Source organism: Vombatus ursinus, unplaced genomic scaffold, assembly GCF_900497805.2.
Source record: "Vombatus ursinus unplaced genomic scaffold, bare-nosed wombat genome assembly UNPS02015024.1, whole genome shotgun sequence".
Lineage (NCBI taxonomy): Eukaryota > Metazoa > Chordata > Mammalia > Diprotodontia > Vombatidae > Vombatus > Vombatus ursinus.
Genome location: NW_020954802.1, coordinates 567,632 through 581,993, shown reverse-complemented (window position 1 = coordinate 581,993; position 14,362 = coordinate 567,632). Strand labels below are relative to the sequence as shown.

The window sequence follows — 14,362 nt, the reverse complement described above, 5'->3', positions numbered from 1 at the left end:
ATCTATCCACAGACACTATGCTATAACCTGCTGTGTTACCCAAATGTTTCCAGTAAACTGCATTGTGCCTCAATCACAAAGAGTCTGGGGGTCCATATAAATGTAAGATTAGGCAGAAAATGCAACTTCTGCCTAGGTATTAGGAATTTTTCCCAACTGGGGGCTTGGAGTGACTGAACTCAGAACTTTTCATCTAAAGTAAACTCCCTAAAGCTAATATGAAAGAAACCTTAGATAGCCCCATAGGCTTCAAATGAGTTAATTATTGTCATAGGATATTACAAATTGGGAGTTTTTCCAGAACAATTTTTTTCTTTGTTGTGTTTGAAAGTTCAAATATTACGCTATTTTTAAAAAATTGTTTTGTTGTTTATTTGGTTGCCTTTTAAGCAGGGTTTTCTGTTTTATTATTCTGTTATATTTATTTTGTGGTATTATATTTATATATTTTGTTACATTTATTATTAATGTATTATATTAATATTATTCTGATATATTTGTGTATATTATGATATATTTATGTATTATTTTGTTATTCAAAATATTATATCATTTATTTTAAGTATTCTTTGTATAAGAATCTTAGTTTTGAGCTATTTCTAATAGAATAACTGTTTTATAATTGCTATAATCTAATAACTGTGATTGGTAGTGTTACTATTTCATATTGTTGGAATCGGTCAGATTGGTAGTTGGGTAAATCTTGGCATTATGGGGCAATATTGTGAGGATACAAGAATCATATATGGAAAGTGTTGTCCATTTGTGGAGGTTGAGATTCAGAAGGGATGACTGATATAGAACATGTGTCTAATGAGGAGGATTCATGAACATCATGAAGGTCCTCCTTCATGGAGAACTGTAGAAAAGTATATATGAAATCAAGGTCAGGAATATTATGTAGGGTATGCTTTGTGAATGGCCAGAATCATTCACGCATTCAAAAATACCTGAAAAAACCCCCCACAGCAGTGGGGTTGAACTCAATATTGATTTAGAAAACCACAAATTAACATTCTTTATGTTGTATTGTATTTTTATTTATTTTGTTAAACATTTCCCAATGACATTTGAATCTGGTTTGGACCCACTTGGGAGTTTTGTGGGCCATGAGTTTGATGCCTCTGGTATATAGTATAGTACTTGAAAATTGATTCAAAGTCCTCCATTTAAGGAGGAGGAGTTATGTAATATACATCCAGCATTAATGAGTAGAAATGATGACTTAGCAGAGCAATTGAAGCTTGAGTTTGAAAACAGTTAGAGATTTCACCTATGTAGGATCTAGGACCTTTCCTGGCAGAAATATGTTTCAGTGATACTGCAGAGTCTACACTTTATAGGCCAAGGATGTTTTCCCTATCCCTGCATAGATGTTCACGGAAAGCAATCTCCCCCAAATCAAATAGCAGGGTCTAGTTAGATAGAAGATCCAAAGATAGTTTCATCATGACTGGCAGAGCTACTTTACTAGTATGTTAAATGGTGACTAGGTCCTCTGAAAGGGAGAGGATTCCTTTGGCGATAAATTGCAAAGTGTATGCATTGATGTAGGTAGCAAAGATAATCATGGAACATTTTCTGGGAAGATCTCCAGTCCCATTAAGAAAGACTCTGGAGGGGACTGGGCTGGGTAAGCCACAGAAATATTATGGATCTGATGGCCCTCTAACAGTGACAAGATAGATTGCTTAATGGAAAGCCTTAAAGGCCCTGCTTTTGAGCATTGGTAGCGTGTAAGGACACAGAATCCTAGACTCACCTATTTAGAATACATCTATAAACTCGAATTATTTCATGGCCCAGGCCAAACAACCATAGTTTGACCAATCGACTGATTGAGTTTGGAAAAAAAACATTCAGTGAAGAGAGTAACTACCATTTCAGTTCCCATCATGAATAGATAACTCTTTATCCAGACTAGTAATAAGACAGCCAATACTTCCTGAGAATGAAGACTTGACCAGAATCACCCAAGTAGCCACAGGACTATGGTGCTGGCATGACCTCAGATGATCTATAAGACTGTCATAGCCATTGAAACGAATATTAACTTGGGATAAATTGGTCAAATCATTTAAGTGATAGTATAAAGCAGTGGATAGAGAGCCAATCTGGGAGTGTGGAAGACCTGGATTTAAGTCCTGACATTGATGCTGAGTTAAGAAATGTGATATCTGACAAATACTTGACTCCAATCACCTAGCGGACATTTACCCATTTGTGGTACCAGGGGACCGAGCAGGGCTATTGCCCTGTAGGTGCTGACTCAGCTGAAGGAGCTCGTGGAAACTGTGGGGAAAATCAGACTGAGGGACAACTCCATCCTCACCTGGAAAAGTAATGAGACAAGGGAAAGGAAGGCAAGTCATCCTGATACATGAACATCACTGTCAGAAGGAAACCAGAAAGGCAGAGACCACCATATACAGGTCACTTCACCCAGGAAGACAATGTAACTTTGATGTTATAGATGTGAATGCCTATAGGACCAGTTTTGGGAAAAGGAGATGGGGCTAGGGAAGGAACTCACTCCAGGCCCTGCAAAAAATATCCATGACCATTCTTTTTTTTTTTTTTTTTTTTTACTTTGTCATATTTTTATTGGGTAGGTAGAAAAGGGAAGAAGGGTCCAGGTCAGTCCATCTTGGCAACAGCCTTCCTCATGGCATCCAAGATTTTGCTCAGCTCTTCTCTCTTCTTCTTGACCTGGATGGGGATGTGAGTTCTCATCCTTTTTTTTTTGATGAGCTTAAGAGCTCTCTTGTCCTTGGAGACCTTGAACAATTCCATGGCCCTCCTCTCTTAATGGGCAAACCCATATGCTTCTGGATCACATCTCTCACAAACCTGGTGTTCTTGGTCAATTGTATATGGCAGTGGCAAAATCTTAGATTTGAAATGTTCGTGGTGACTTTGGGACCATTCTTGAGGCCTACAACCACTAAGTAAAAGATAACCATGGCTACAACACTACTATAGACCCAATGGCAACCACAGCAGAGGTGATGAGAGCTTGTCATCCATTCTTAATGGATTTTCCTCATCAGGACTCATTGGACTTCATATAGAGGTGACTGTAAAAATTAAGAATATCAACTGCACTGCTGTCCTAGACAGCAGAGCACAAGTGACCATTATCTTCCAGTCATTCTAAGAGAAACATTGTAAGGAATTATCTATATAGCCTCATGATACTTTTGTCCTTGGATGACCGAGAGACAAAAAGTATCTATACCTGGGATATATTGGACCAACTTCCAAAGTAGATCTAGAGAATTTCGATTTTGGAGATTCTCTGGGACCAGAAGAGGGGAAGGAGTGGTTAAGATAGAAGCTTAGCAAGAAGATAAATGTATTTTCGTGAGTGTGATGTGGAGTGGGCCTAATGAGGACTCGTAAGATTCAATTCACTGACTCCTGACCATTCCAGGAAAGATCTAGACAAATTCCCTTGTCTGAGGATAAATTATCTCAGAGAACATCTCAAGAGCCTAAATTATATCATTACAGAGTCCAGTAGCTCATGTGCATCACCCATAGTAGTACCAAAGAAGAATGAATAGATACATGTATGTTCTGGCTACCACACCTTAAACCAAAAAACCTAAGGTGGCCAATATAGTATGCCAAGAATTCAAGATGCCTATTAGACAGCCAGTGATTTTCTGTATCGGATCCGTGTGGTGGTTACTACCAGAAGAAGATGGCTTCCATTTACCCAGCCCATTTGGCCCAATGGCCAAAATTATCTCAGGGACACATGCTACTTTCCAAAAAGTGAAGGAGGAAGTAGTTGGAAGCAGGAATAACCTACAAGTATTGCTATACCTTGATGAGATTATTTTCCTTGGGAAGATCTTGGAAGAAAATGAAGAAAAAGGCTGATGAAAGTGTTAGATCGACTAGAGGAAAATGCCTTAAAACTTTCCACTGTTAAGTGCCAATTTTGTAGAGCTTCCTGTGGGTCATATCTCAGAAGGTGTGAACAGTGACCTAGAGAAGGAAGAAGCACTTCTGACTTGGCCAGATCCAAAGAATCTTTGGATTTGGGGCAGCGGGGTGACACAGTGGATAGAGTGCTGGGCCTGGAGTCAGGAAGAATTGAATTCAGATCCACACTTACTAGCTGTGTGACCCCTTGGCAAGTTACTTAATCTCTGTCTGCCTCAGTTTCCTCAACTGTACCATGGGGATAATTATAGCATTTACCTCCCAAGGTTTTTGTGAGGATCAGGTGAGATAATATTTGTAAAGGGCTTAGCACAGTGCCTGGCACATAGTAGGCACTATATAAATGTTAGCTAGTATTATTATTATTGTTTTCTGACCCTCAGGACTTTTCTAGGATTTGGTGGTTATTATTGAAGATCTGATTTAAAAAAATATTGAATGAACTCACTAGAGAATATATGATAGCACAGAAGCAGGAAAACAAGAAGTACAAAACTGACTTCAATCCAACAAAACCTTTCGGAGACAAATGGACAAACAGATGTAAACAAGCTTTCAAAGACTTGGTCAGCCATCTTACCCAAGGCACCAGTGTTGAGCTATGCTAAAGCAAACCTTTTGCCCTGCCTACAGATGCCAGTTGGGAGAGATTGGGAGGAGTCCTATACCAAGAGAATGGTGGTCATATGAAACCAGTTGCATTTGCCAACAGAGGCCTGGATGACAAGGAGACCCATTACCCCATTCACAAGTTGGAGTTCCTTTACATTGAAATGGGCAGTGGCAGTGACTAAGAAATTCAAAGACAGTGAAAGGAGTGAAGTTACAAGTTTGGAGTGGTAACAGCCCGTTGATAGATTCTGACCAGCACCAAATTGGATAGTGTTTGCCCAAGATGGTGGCTGCAGTCCCTACTCTCTGGACTTCCTCTACTATGCCATGGAAGCCTCCTCACCTTGGAAGGTCACTCCACTCTTGTACTTCTCACCCTGGAAGTCCACTTTGCCCCTGCAGCCCCTTCCTCTGATTGGCTGGTTCCTCCCAGAACCTCCATTTTAAGGAAAGGGCCCAGGTCCTTTCTCCCAGGTTGGATTTCTGCCCTCTTCTTTCTGCTCATATTTGTATTCCCAGCACTTAACACAGTACCTGCTTAATAAATACTTGTTGACCTGACTTGACTCCAACTATGAGTTCAGCATTCACTAACAGTCAGGAAAGAATATTGAGGATGCAGATGTCCTATTCAGAAGGTCATGTGACACTGAGACTGTGGTAGTATCTGAAGAATGAGGAAAACTTTATGTAATGCCCAAGGAGCTGGAATGCAAACAGATGGCAGTTTGCAGCTGGAAGTTGGGGACTTCCACCAGACAGAATGCCAACAGCATATGTGAACCTCGCTCCACTGAGCTAACCCTAGTTACTTTAGTTGTCTGTGGATGACTGGCACAGGGAACAGATGGCTGACAGACTGTAAATATCCAGTGACAATAATTAGCTCATTTGAAGCCTAGGGGGCTATCTAAGGTCCACTTGGTTTCTTTCTTATTAGCTTTAAGGAGTTTACTTTAATTTATTTAATTAAAAAAATTTTTTTTAGGCAATTGGGGTTAAGTGACTTGCCCAGGGTCACACAGCTAGTTAAGTGGCAAGTGTTTGGTCTGAGGCCGAATTTGAACTCGGGTCCTCCTGACTTCAGGGCCAGTGCTCTATCCACTGCGCCACCTAGCTGGCCCCTAAGGAGTTTACTTTAGATGAAAAGTTCTGAGTTCAGTCACTCCAAGCCCCCAGTTGGGAAAAATTCCTAATACCTAGGCAGAAGTTGCATTTTCTGCCTATTCTTACATTTATATGGACCCCCAGACTCTTTGTGATTGAGGCACAATGCAGTTTACTGGAAACATGTGGGTAACACAGCAGGTTATAGCATAGCGCCTGTGGATAGACAGGTATTAGGAGGGGAAGTTGGGGAAAGATCTGACTTTTTTCTTGGGACTTCTTCCCTTCAGCCTGGATCCTCCTGTCCACAATTGCCCACAGAGCCAAGAGCTCTCCTTGTCCTTTCCCTTCTCTGCCACAGCCCAGTTCTCCCTTTGTTCCATGGTTGCTTCAACCTCTGGAATTCAGAAGCTCAGAATCTCTTCTCTGATTCTGAGAAAGCTTCTCCCTTTTAAACAAAGTGTTGTGTTTTTTTGGGGTGGGGGAGGGATGATCCAGTATTTCATACAATGGCTTTGATTGCTTCAAGAAGGTGTTACAGGCCCTGTTCACACTAAAGGTGCTAGTCAAAGCACCAGAGCCAGATAGGGTGGTTTCTATTATATACCCCACCCTTGCACTTTCATTACGCATGATCTAAGGATTGTTAAATAGGGGTAGGGTACCAGGATCTGAGAATTACGTCAGTCAACAAGCATTTATCAAGCATCTACCATATGTCAGGTGTTACACTAAATGCTTGGAATTCACAGAAAAAAAACGAAGGACTCTTTGTCCTCTAGGAGCTTATGCTTTTTTGAATGAGATTTTATGTATACATACATACATCCATATACACACATACTTTAAAGTGCTGTGTAAATGCTAGATTATTATTATTATTATTCTATTGGGTTGGGGGCAGAGTAACAGGTTCTGGAGATTTTAAAATAGAAACAGAGTCCAAAGACCTTGAATTTTATTATATGGGTCCATAGTTCTAGAGTAGGGGGTTTTAATGCCCCCATAGAAGTCAAAGATAATTTCTTTTTTTAAAAATAAATTTCTTATTGATGTCTTACATTTCTTTTTTTTTTTTTTGTTAGTGAGGCAGTGGGGGTTAAGTGACTTGCCCAGGGTCACACAGCTAGTAAGGGTCAAGTGTTTGGTCTGAGGCCGGATTGGAACTCAGGTCCTCATGACTTCAAGGCCAGTGCTTTATCCACTGCGCCACCTAGCTGCCCCCATGTCTTACATTTCTAACATCATCATAGTCAGTATCCCTCCCCTTACCCTTCCCAGAGAGCCATCTCATATAACAAATGGTATTTCCTCTTTAGAGGAAAAAAATTAGTACAACTGATAGAAACATTGAAAAAATCTGAAAACATATGTAATGTGTAACACCTGTGGACTTCCTGCCTACACGAAGGGGTGGATTGGGGATGTGTTCTCATATCTTTTCATTTGAATCCTGTTCAATCTTTATAATTTTGTTATATTCATTTTTTATTTTTTTTTTTTTGGTATGTTGTTGCTCTTTCCATTTACCTTGTTGTAGTTACTGTATATTTAATTTTCTTGGCTCTGCTTACTTACTACATCAGTTCATGTAGCTCTTTCCATGCTTCTCTGTATTCATTACACACATAATTTCTTATAGCACAGTAATATTCCATTACATTCACATACCACAAATTTGTTTAGCCATTCCCAAATCCATGGGCATTTATTTTGTTTCTAATTCTTTGCTACCAGAAAAAGTGCTGCTATAAATATTTTGGTGTATATGGGGACTTTCTTCTTATCTATAGCTTCCTTGGGGTACAAACCCAATGATAGAATCTCTGGTTCAAAGGAGACATTTTGATCAATTTATTTGCATAATTCCAGATAACTTTCCAAAATGGTTTTCATTTCACATTTCACAGTTCCACCAACAATGTATTGGTTTGCTTATCATTCCACAACCTATCCAATGTTGACTATTACCATTTTGGGGTCACCTTTTTTGCCAATTTGCAGGGTATGAGGTGATACCTTAGGGTTATTTTGATGTATGTTTCTCTTATCATTAGTGATTTAGAACATTTTTGCATGTGGTTGTAAATACTTTGCAGTTTTTCTTTTGAGAACCATTTGTTTGTATCTTTGGTCAAAGGTATTTTCTCATGCACCCCACTCACCCTTCTTCCTCACCCACTCATTCCCCCACAGCCCCTAAAATGGATGGATTGGAATGCGCCAGAATTGAAATATCGAGTGCAGTGGCGTCAAAAAAATGAGTCAGAATGGCAGGAGGCTATGGTGAAAGCCTCCAAATTTGTGGTGTCCAACACACCCACCTTTGTGCCCTATGAGATCAAGGTCCAGGCAGTCAATGAAGTGGGGAAGGGACCTGACCCCCAGATTGTCATTGGCTACTCTGGTGAGGATGGTGAGTACTCAGCCCATGGAAGAGGGTGAGTGGGTATAAGATGAAGCTAGGAGTCTGTGAGTGTATGGGTAAGAGGAGTGGTTGTATATTGGAAGTGAAAATGTTAGCTTGCTCTTCTCTAGTGCTGGGGTCAGTGGCAGTGAGAGGAGGTGGGCACACTCCAACTCGTGTCCATGGGTTTGTGTCCAGTTCCCCAGGCCACTCCTATAGTAGCTGTTGAGCGACTGAATGCAACCACAGTGAGAATCAAGTGGGGGCCTGTGGATCTGAATGAAGTCAGAGGGCATCTTCGTGGATATAGGGTAAGGAGCCCAAAGAAGATAAGAGTGGGAATGGGGAACTGGAGCGAAGTGGGAGGTGAGGAGGCCTGCTGGGGAGGGGCCAGAGAAGAGACCATAAGGGATGTTGGAAAAGGGAAAGGAGGTTGGCCCAGCTGAGCCCCCTTCCTCCCAGAGTGGTCCCCTTCTGAGATTCTCTGAAGTACAGGCCCGAGTCTACCCCCTTGGGAAGGAAGGGAGGGGTAGAGGAAAGAGGGTCTATCTGGGCCACCAGAGAAGGAACATCAGGGGCCTGCAATCCAGGAAGAAGCACCCACCCACTTTACCATTTCCTTCCCCTCAGGTGACATACTGGTGGGTGAATAGCCGCTGGAGTAGGAGCAAGAGACATACCCCCAAAATCTTCATTGACAGACCCTCTAGTGCCACAGAAGCTGTCCTCCCAGACCTGCGGCCCTACAGCATCTATGGGGTGCAGGTCCAGGTGTTCAACGGTCGGGGCCTGGGTCCGCCCAGTGAGACCATACAGTTCCATACTGAAGAGGGAGGTGAGCCCCATGTCCATTCCAGCCCTCCCTGCTCCCTGGGTCCTTACTAGATTCTGACTGTCTTCTGCCATGCCCTGCAGTACCAGACCGCCCACAGTCACTGCATCTACGCCGCCTGTCAGACACAGCCCTGCAGCTCTCGTGGAAACCCCCTCTCAACCCAAATGGGGAACTCAAAGGCTATCAGCTTCTGTACAAGCCCAGTAAGTACTCTTTTTAACCCCCTCTGGCCCTGGGCAGGGGCAGGGGACCAGGGCTCAGGCTGTTGTCTGAGGGCTATAACTAGCTAAAACTGTGCCTAGGCAAATTTTGCGAGGTTTGGGGGAAGGATGATAGAGGCAGGTTTTGGGACCCAGGGAATCCTGTGTGGGTGGGGCGGTTGTACTTCTGGAGACCCTGAAGGTGAGGTTTGGGGACAGCATTCACTGATAGGAGGAAGTCCTCCAAATACTGGCCCCTTAATGAGATCCAGTTTGCTCCATGCTAATTATGGCCCTAATAATGAGAGAAGAATCTTTTGGACATATCCATCATAACTGACTGTGAGAAGCCCAACCCCTGTGTCCACCTGGGGGGTAGAGAGATGCCTCAAAGGCCTGCTTGCAGCTTGCATGGAGTGAGATGACCATCATGGGAAGAGGTAACCTCGGACGGGGGAAAGGTGGTGCCAATTTGGTGCACACTTTGGACCATCCCTATAGTTAACCAGGAGATAGAAGAGGAAGAGATAGTGACCCAGTTTCTGCCTCCCACGATCCTGATGCTCAACCTGAGTGGCCTCAGCCCCCAGGCTCTGTACCACTTCCAGCTTCGAGCCACCACCAAAGTGGGCCCTGGCGAAATGATCACCCAGGAGGGAAGCACCATACTCAAATCAGGTGGGAGCCTGGGGCAGAGGGAGGGGAGGGGAGGAAAAGAAAGGAAAGGAAAGGAAAGGAAAGGAAAGGAAAGGAAAGGAGAGGCCTGCCTGCCACCTGCTCCCTGCTCAGCTGGAATGAGGTAGGCTCTGTCTCAAGTGGACCAGGAAACCCTGATTCCTGGAGGTCAATGGGATGCCTACAGTGGTGGGGAGGCTAAAGTTGTGGATGCCCAAGGGGGGAAGGATGTTAGAAGTGGAAGGATGAGAAAAGAGGGGGGATACTGTCTCCTCACTCTCCCACAATATTTGCTTCTTTCCTCCTGGCCGTTCCACAGGGATCCCAACTTTTGGCAACATCTCAACTGTGACCAGTGAGAATGCGAGTACTATTTATTGGTTTCCAGAGGAGGGACAGCATGATGTCACGTTCCAGATATGGTTCAAACCCTTAGGAGGTGAGGACTGGCTCAGGGTACTTCAGGTGTGTGTGTGTGTGTATGTATGTGTGTGTGTGTGTGTGTGTGTGTGTGTGTGTGTGTGTTTGTGTGTGTGTGAGAGAAAGAGAGACAGAGAGAGAGGGAAAGAGAGAGAGAAAGAAAGAGAGGGAGAGACAGAAAAAGAAAGAGGGAAAAGAGAGAGAGAGAGCAAGAGAGAGAGGGAGAGAGGGAGAGAAAAGGAAAGAGAGGGAAAGAGAGAGAGAGAGAGAGAGAGAGAGAGAGAGAGAGAGAGAGAGAGAGAGAGGTGGAGGGGGCAGGGAAGAGTTCTCCAGAGTACTATCTGTCCCTCCTACCCCCAGGGCACAGGCATTCAACCAGCCCTACCTTTGAGAAACCTCTGCAGCTACTCTTGCCCTTACTGATCCCTGCTTCACTGGCCACCGCCCACACTAGTCACCCCCCATGGCCCTGCTCCCCAACTGTCCCTTTCATAGGCACTGAAAAGGCTTCCCCCCTCTTTGATTTTTAATTTATTCATGCAAAAAGTATAAAGGTGAAATTGCATTTAGGGCTTTTGCTGGGGATGGGGCGGGGCAGGATCTAGACCTGGGTAGGGAGTCATCATCAGGATAACGGAATTCCCTGAGGAGGAGTCTGTCTACTAGTTCAGGTCAGCACTGGCTGCAGCATCTTTGGGTCATGCAGCCTGGATGGCTCAGAGGTCAGGCTGGAACCCAGGCCTTCAGACTCTGAGGCTGCTTCTCTAGCTCTTATAGCCAGGCTGGCTCTTCATTTAATTACTTAATTGTATGTTTAGCAAACTGCCTTTATTGGGATGGAGTGAATGGAGTGAAAACATCTCTCGGTGTCTACCCAGTCATTTTCATCTTTCCCCCACCATTGAGATCAGTGCTGTGAGACCTTCACCAAGTCATTCACCTTCCCTAAGTCTTGGGCTCCTCATCTGTAAAATAGATTTGTGCTGAAGCTCAAATTGAGAATGTGCATAAAGCGCCCTACAAACCTCAGAGCACGAAAGAAATGCCTCTTCTTTCGTCTCCCATCATCATCACCATCATCGTTAATGATGTGAGATATCACAGCCCCTGGAAAAGGGTTCTGAAGATCGCACAGTTTAACTGTGTGTGTACAAGCATGACACAATAGATAGTAGTGCTGGATTTGGAGTCAGGAGAACAGGGTTTAAATTCTGTCTCTAACTGTGTGACTTGGGTAAGTCACTTTCCCTCCCTGGGCCTCAGTTTCCCCATCTGTAAAATAAGGGTGTTGGAATAGCTAGTCTCTAAAGACTCTTCCAGCTCTAAATCTAAGATCTTGTATATTTCCTTGAACAAATCCCTTCCCCTCGGTCTCTAAGGTCCCTTCCAACTTTGGATCTAGAATCCTATGACAATTTCCTTGATAGTGTGAGTAATTGATTCAGATACTTGGGTGAGGTCTGGGGGTTCCAGTGGTTCTTGATGACTTTTCATTCCCTCAAGGTTGTCAAGCAGCTATGATGACCAGTCAGTGGCCTCATTTGTGCTATCAGGCAGGGGAAGAACTCAAGAATATTCTTTCTGTTAGAAATATCAATGCATTCCACCCATTCCAATTACATTCCAACCACATCCTGCCATTTCTGTGGCAACTTCCTCTTCTCTTTGTTTAGCCTCATTAAGATCTGATTTAAGGATCCAAAGGTCATTACGAAGTTCATCTGGATGAAAAATGGGAAGACTCCTATGAAAAGACTCCTTGTCTTCTTCAGAGCTTTTCATTCTGGGCTCTCCTCCCTCCCTCCCTCCCTCCCTTCTCCCTCCACCCCCAAACCAAATCCAGGATGTTAGAAGGCAGTGTGGTGCAGTGGAAAGAACCCTGCCTTTGGAGTCAGAGGACTTTGGAGGCTTTGGAGTCAGTTCAGTCTTGGTTCTGCCATTTTCTAGCTACGTTTTTATTTTAAATTTTGTCTCTAACTGTGTGACTTGGGTAACTCAGGTCCTCCTGACTTCAAGGCCGGTGCTCTATCCACTGTAGCGCCACCTAGCTGCCCCTTCAGCTTCCTCTTTTGTAAAATATAATTTCATAGCTTGTCTTCTAAAAGTCTATGATCTTTCAAACAATAAGGCGTGTTCCCCACAACCACCCTGTGAATGTATGGGGATGTGTGAAGGGAAGGGGTTAATGCAAGGATTTGCAGAGGAAGAAACTGAGGCTAATAGATAGCAGAGTTGGGACTTGAATCCAGGCCTCCAGACTCAATGACCTTCTGGTGACAGTCACTGTCTCCCTTGTTGCCTGGTTCTCTAGCTCTAGAAATGTAGAAATTTCAGCAATGGACTTCAAGGATGAGGAATAAAAAAAAAAAAGGCTAATGGATTCAATAATTGGGTAGTTACTGGTGACCTATAAGAGCAAATTCTTTTCTTTTCAAAAAAATTTCATCAATATGTTTGATTTTTATACCCCTTCATTCCTCAATATACATCCCTCTGCCCCAGAATTCTTTTTTGTAATAAAGAAAAATAGTTGAGCAAAACCAACTGACACAGAGACTGCTGTTTATAGAATATGCTACATTCCACACCCATAGACCCCCACCTCTCTACCAAGAGGAACAAGGCATGGCTCATCGTTGCCGCACCTTGGGGATGGAAATCGGTCATTGCCATTGATCTGAGTTTGGCTGCCTTGTCTTTACTTTGTCCTGCTTCTAATAGCTTTTCGACTGTCCTACTCATTCTGAGGGTCAAGTGAGAATGTATGTCAAATGACAATGATTAATTATTAGTACTCTCGTTGTCATTATTAGTTTCATTTCATCAGCCAGTGGGGGAGCTCTGTTAGCAGATCTCAGGCTCGACTGACACATCAATTTCTCTTGTCCTGCTTCCCAGCTTGAGTCGTTCAATTATTGACTGGTTTGCTGAAGGGACTTTGGGGATGTTTTGATGGTTTGTGGGGATGGCAGGACCAAATATTTGAAGCTACTATACCTTTGGGGATATTTACCTGCTGTCCTCACCCTCATCCTCTCTCTCTACCTCTGCTGTTGCCCAAAGATAAGAAGAATCTTGAGCCCCAGCATGTCAATTACAGTCAGAAATACTACATTCAGGAGAACCTTGAGCCTGATACTCAATATACCATCTACTTCTATGGCTACAACTACACAGATGAGATGGTGCTTTTCAGGGAGATGGAGGTGAAAACTGGTGGCACAGGTGGGTTCCTAAGCCCAGAACTCCATCTGGGTCCTTTGGTACAACACATGGTGATGCTGATGAGGTTGAAATGTGTAATTACAGACCGAGCCCTGACCCATTGACTGAGTCTTGACTCTGGTCCTAGACTGAGCCTTGACTGAGTCTTGACCCTGGCCACAAACCAAACACTGATCATGGTTCTAGACTGAGCCTTGACCCTGGCCACATACTAAGCATTGACCATTGTCCTTGACTGAGCTTTGACTCTGGCCACAAACCAAACACTGATCATGGTTCTAGACTGAGCCTTGACCCTGGCCACATACTAAGCACTAACCATGGTTCTTGACTGAGCTTTGACTCTGGCCACAAACCAAACACTGACCATGGTTCTAGACTGAGCCTTGACCCTGGCCACATAATAAGCACTGACCATGGTTCTTGACTGGGCCTTGACTGAGCTTTGACTCTGGCCACAAACCAAACACTGATCATGGTTCTAGACTGAGCCTTGACCCTGGCCACATAATAAGCACCAAGCATGGTTCTAGTCTGAGCCTTGACCCTGACCACATACTAAGCACTGACCATTGTCCTTGACTGAGCCTTGACTGAGCTTTGACTCTGGCCACAAACCAAACACTGATCATGGTTCTAGACTGAGCCTTGACCCTGGCCACATAATAAGCACCGAGCATGGTTCTAGACTGAGCTTTGACTCTGGCCACAAACCAAACACTGACCATGGTTCTAGACTGAGCCTTGACCCTGGCCACATAATAAGCACCGAGCATGGTTCTAGTCTGAGCCTTGACCCTGACCACATACTAAGCACTGACCATTGTCCTTGACTGAGCCTTGACTGAGCTTTGACTCTGGCCACAAACCAAACACTGATCATGGTTCTAGACTGAGCCTTGACCCTGGCCACATAATAAGCACCGA

General features: G+C 43.8%; 1 protein-coding gene across 5 annotated transcripts in view; it reads left to right on the top strand.

The window, feature by feature from the left end:
• The window catches only part of L1CAM (L1 cell adhesion molecule), a 52,314-nt gene that overhangs the window by 33,490 nt on the left and 4,462 nt on the right, over positions 1-14,362 (top strand). For 3 of the 5 annotated variants that reach the window (XM_027845777.1, XM_027845779.1, XM_027845780.1), the window contains 7 exons: positions 7,870-8,089; positions 8,279-8,391; positions 8,711-8,915; positions 8,996-9,118; positions 9,617-9,793; positions 10,110-10,229; positions 13,274-13,435. In XM_027845777.1, the coding sequence (XP_027701578.1) occupies positions 7,870-8,089; positions 8,279-8,391; positions 8,711-8,915; positions 8,996-9,118; positions 9,617-9,793; positions 10,110-10,229; positions 13,274-13,435 (1,120 nt within the window). Of the gene's footprint in view, positions 1-7,869; positions 8,090-8,278; positions 8,392-8,710; positions 8,916-8,995; positions 9,119-9,616; positions 9,794-10,109; positions 10,230-11,883; positions 11,982-13,273; positions 13,436-14,362 lie in introns of those variants that run through there. The other 2 variants (XM_027845782.1, XM_027845781.1) reach the window with 2 other exon arrangements.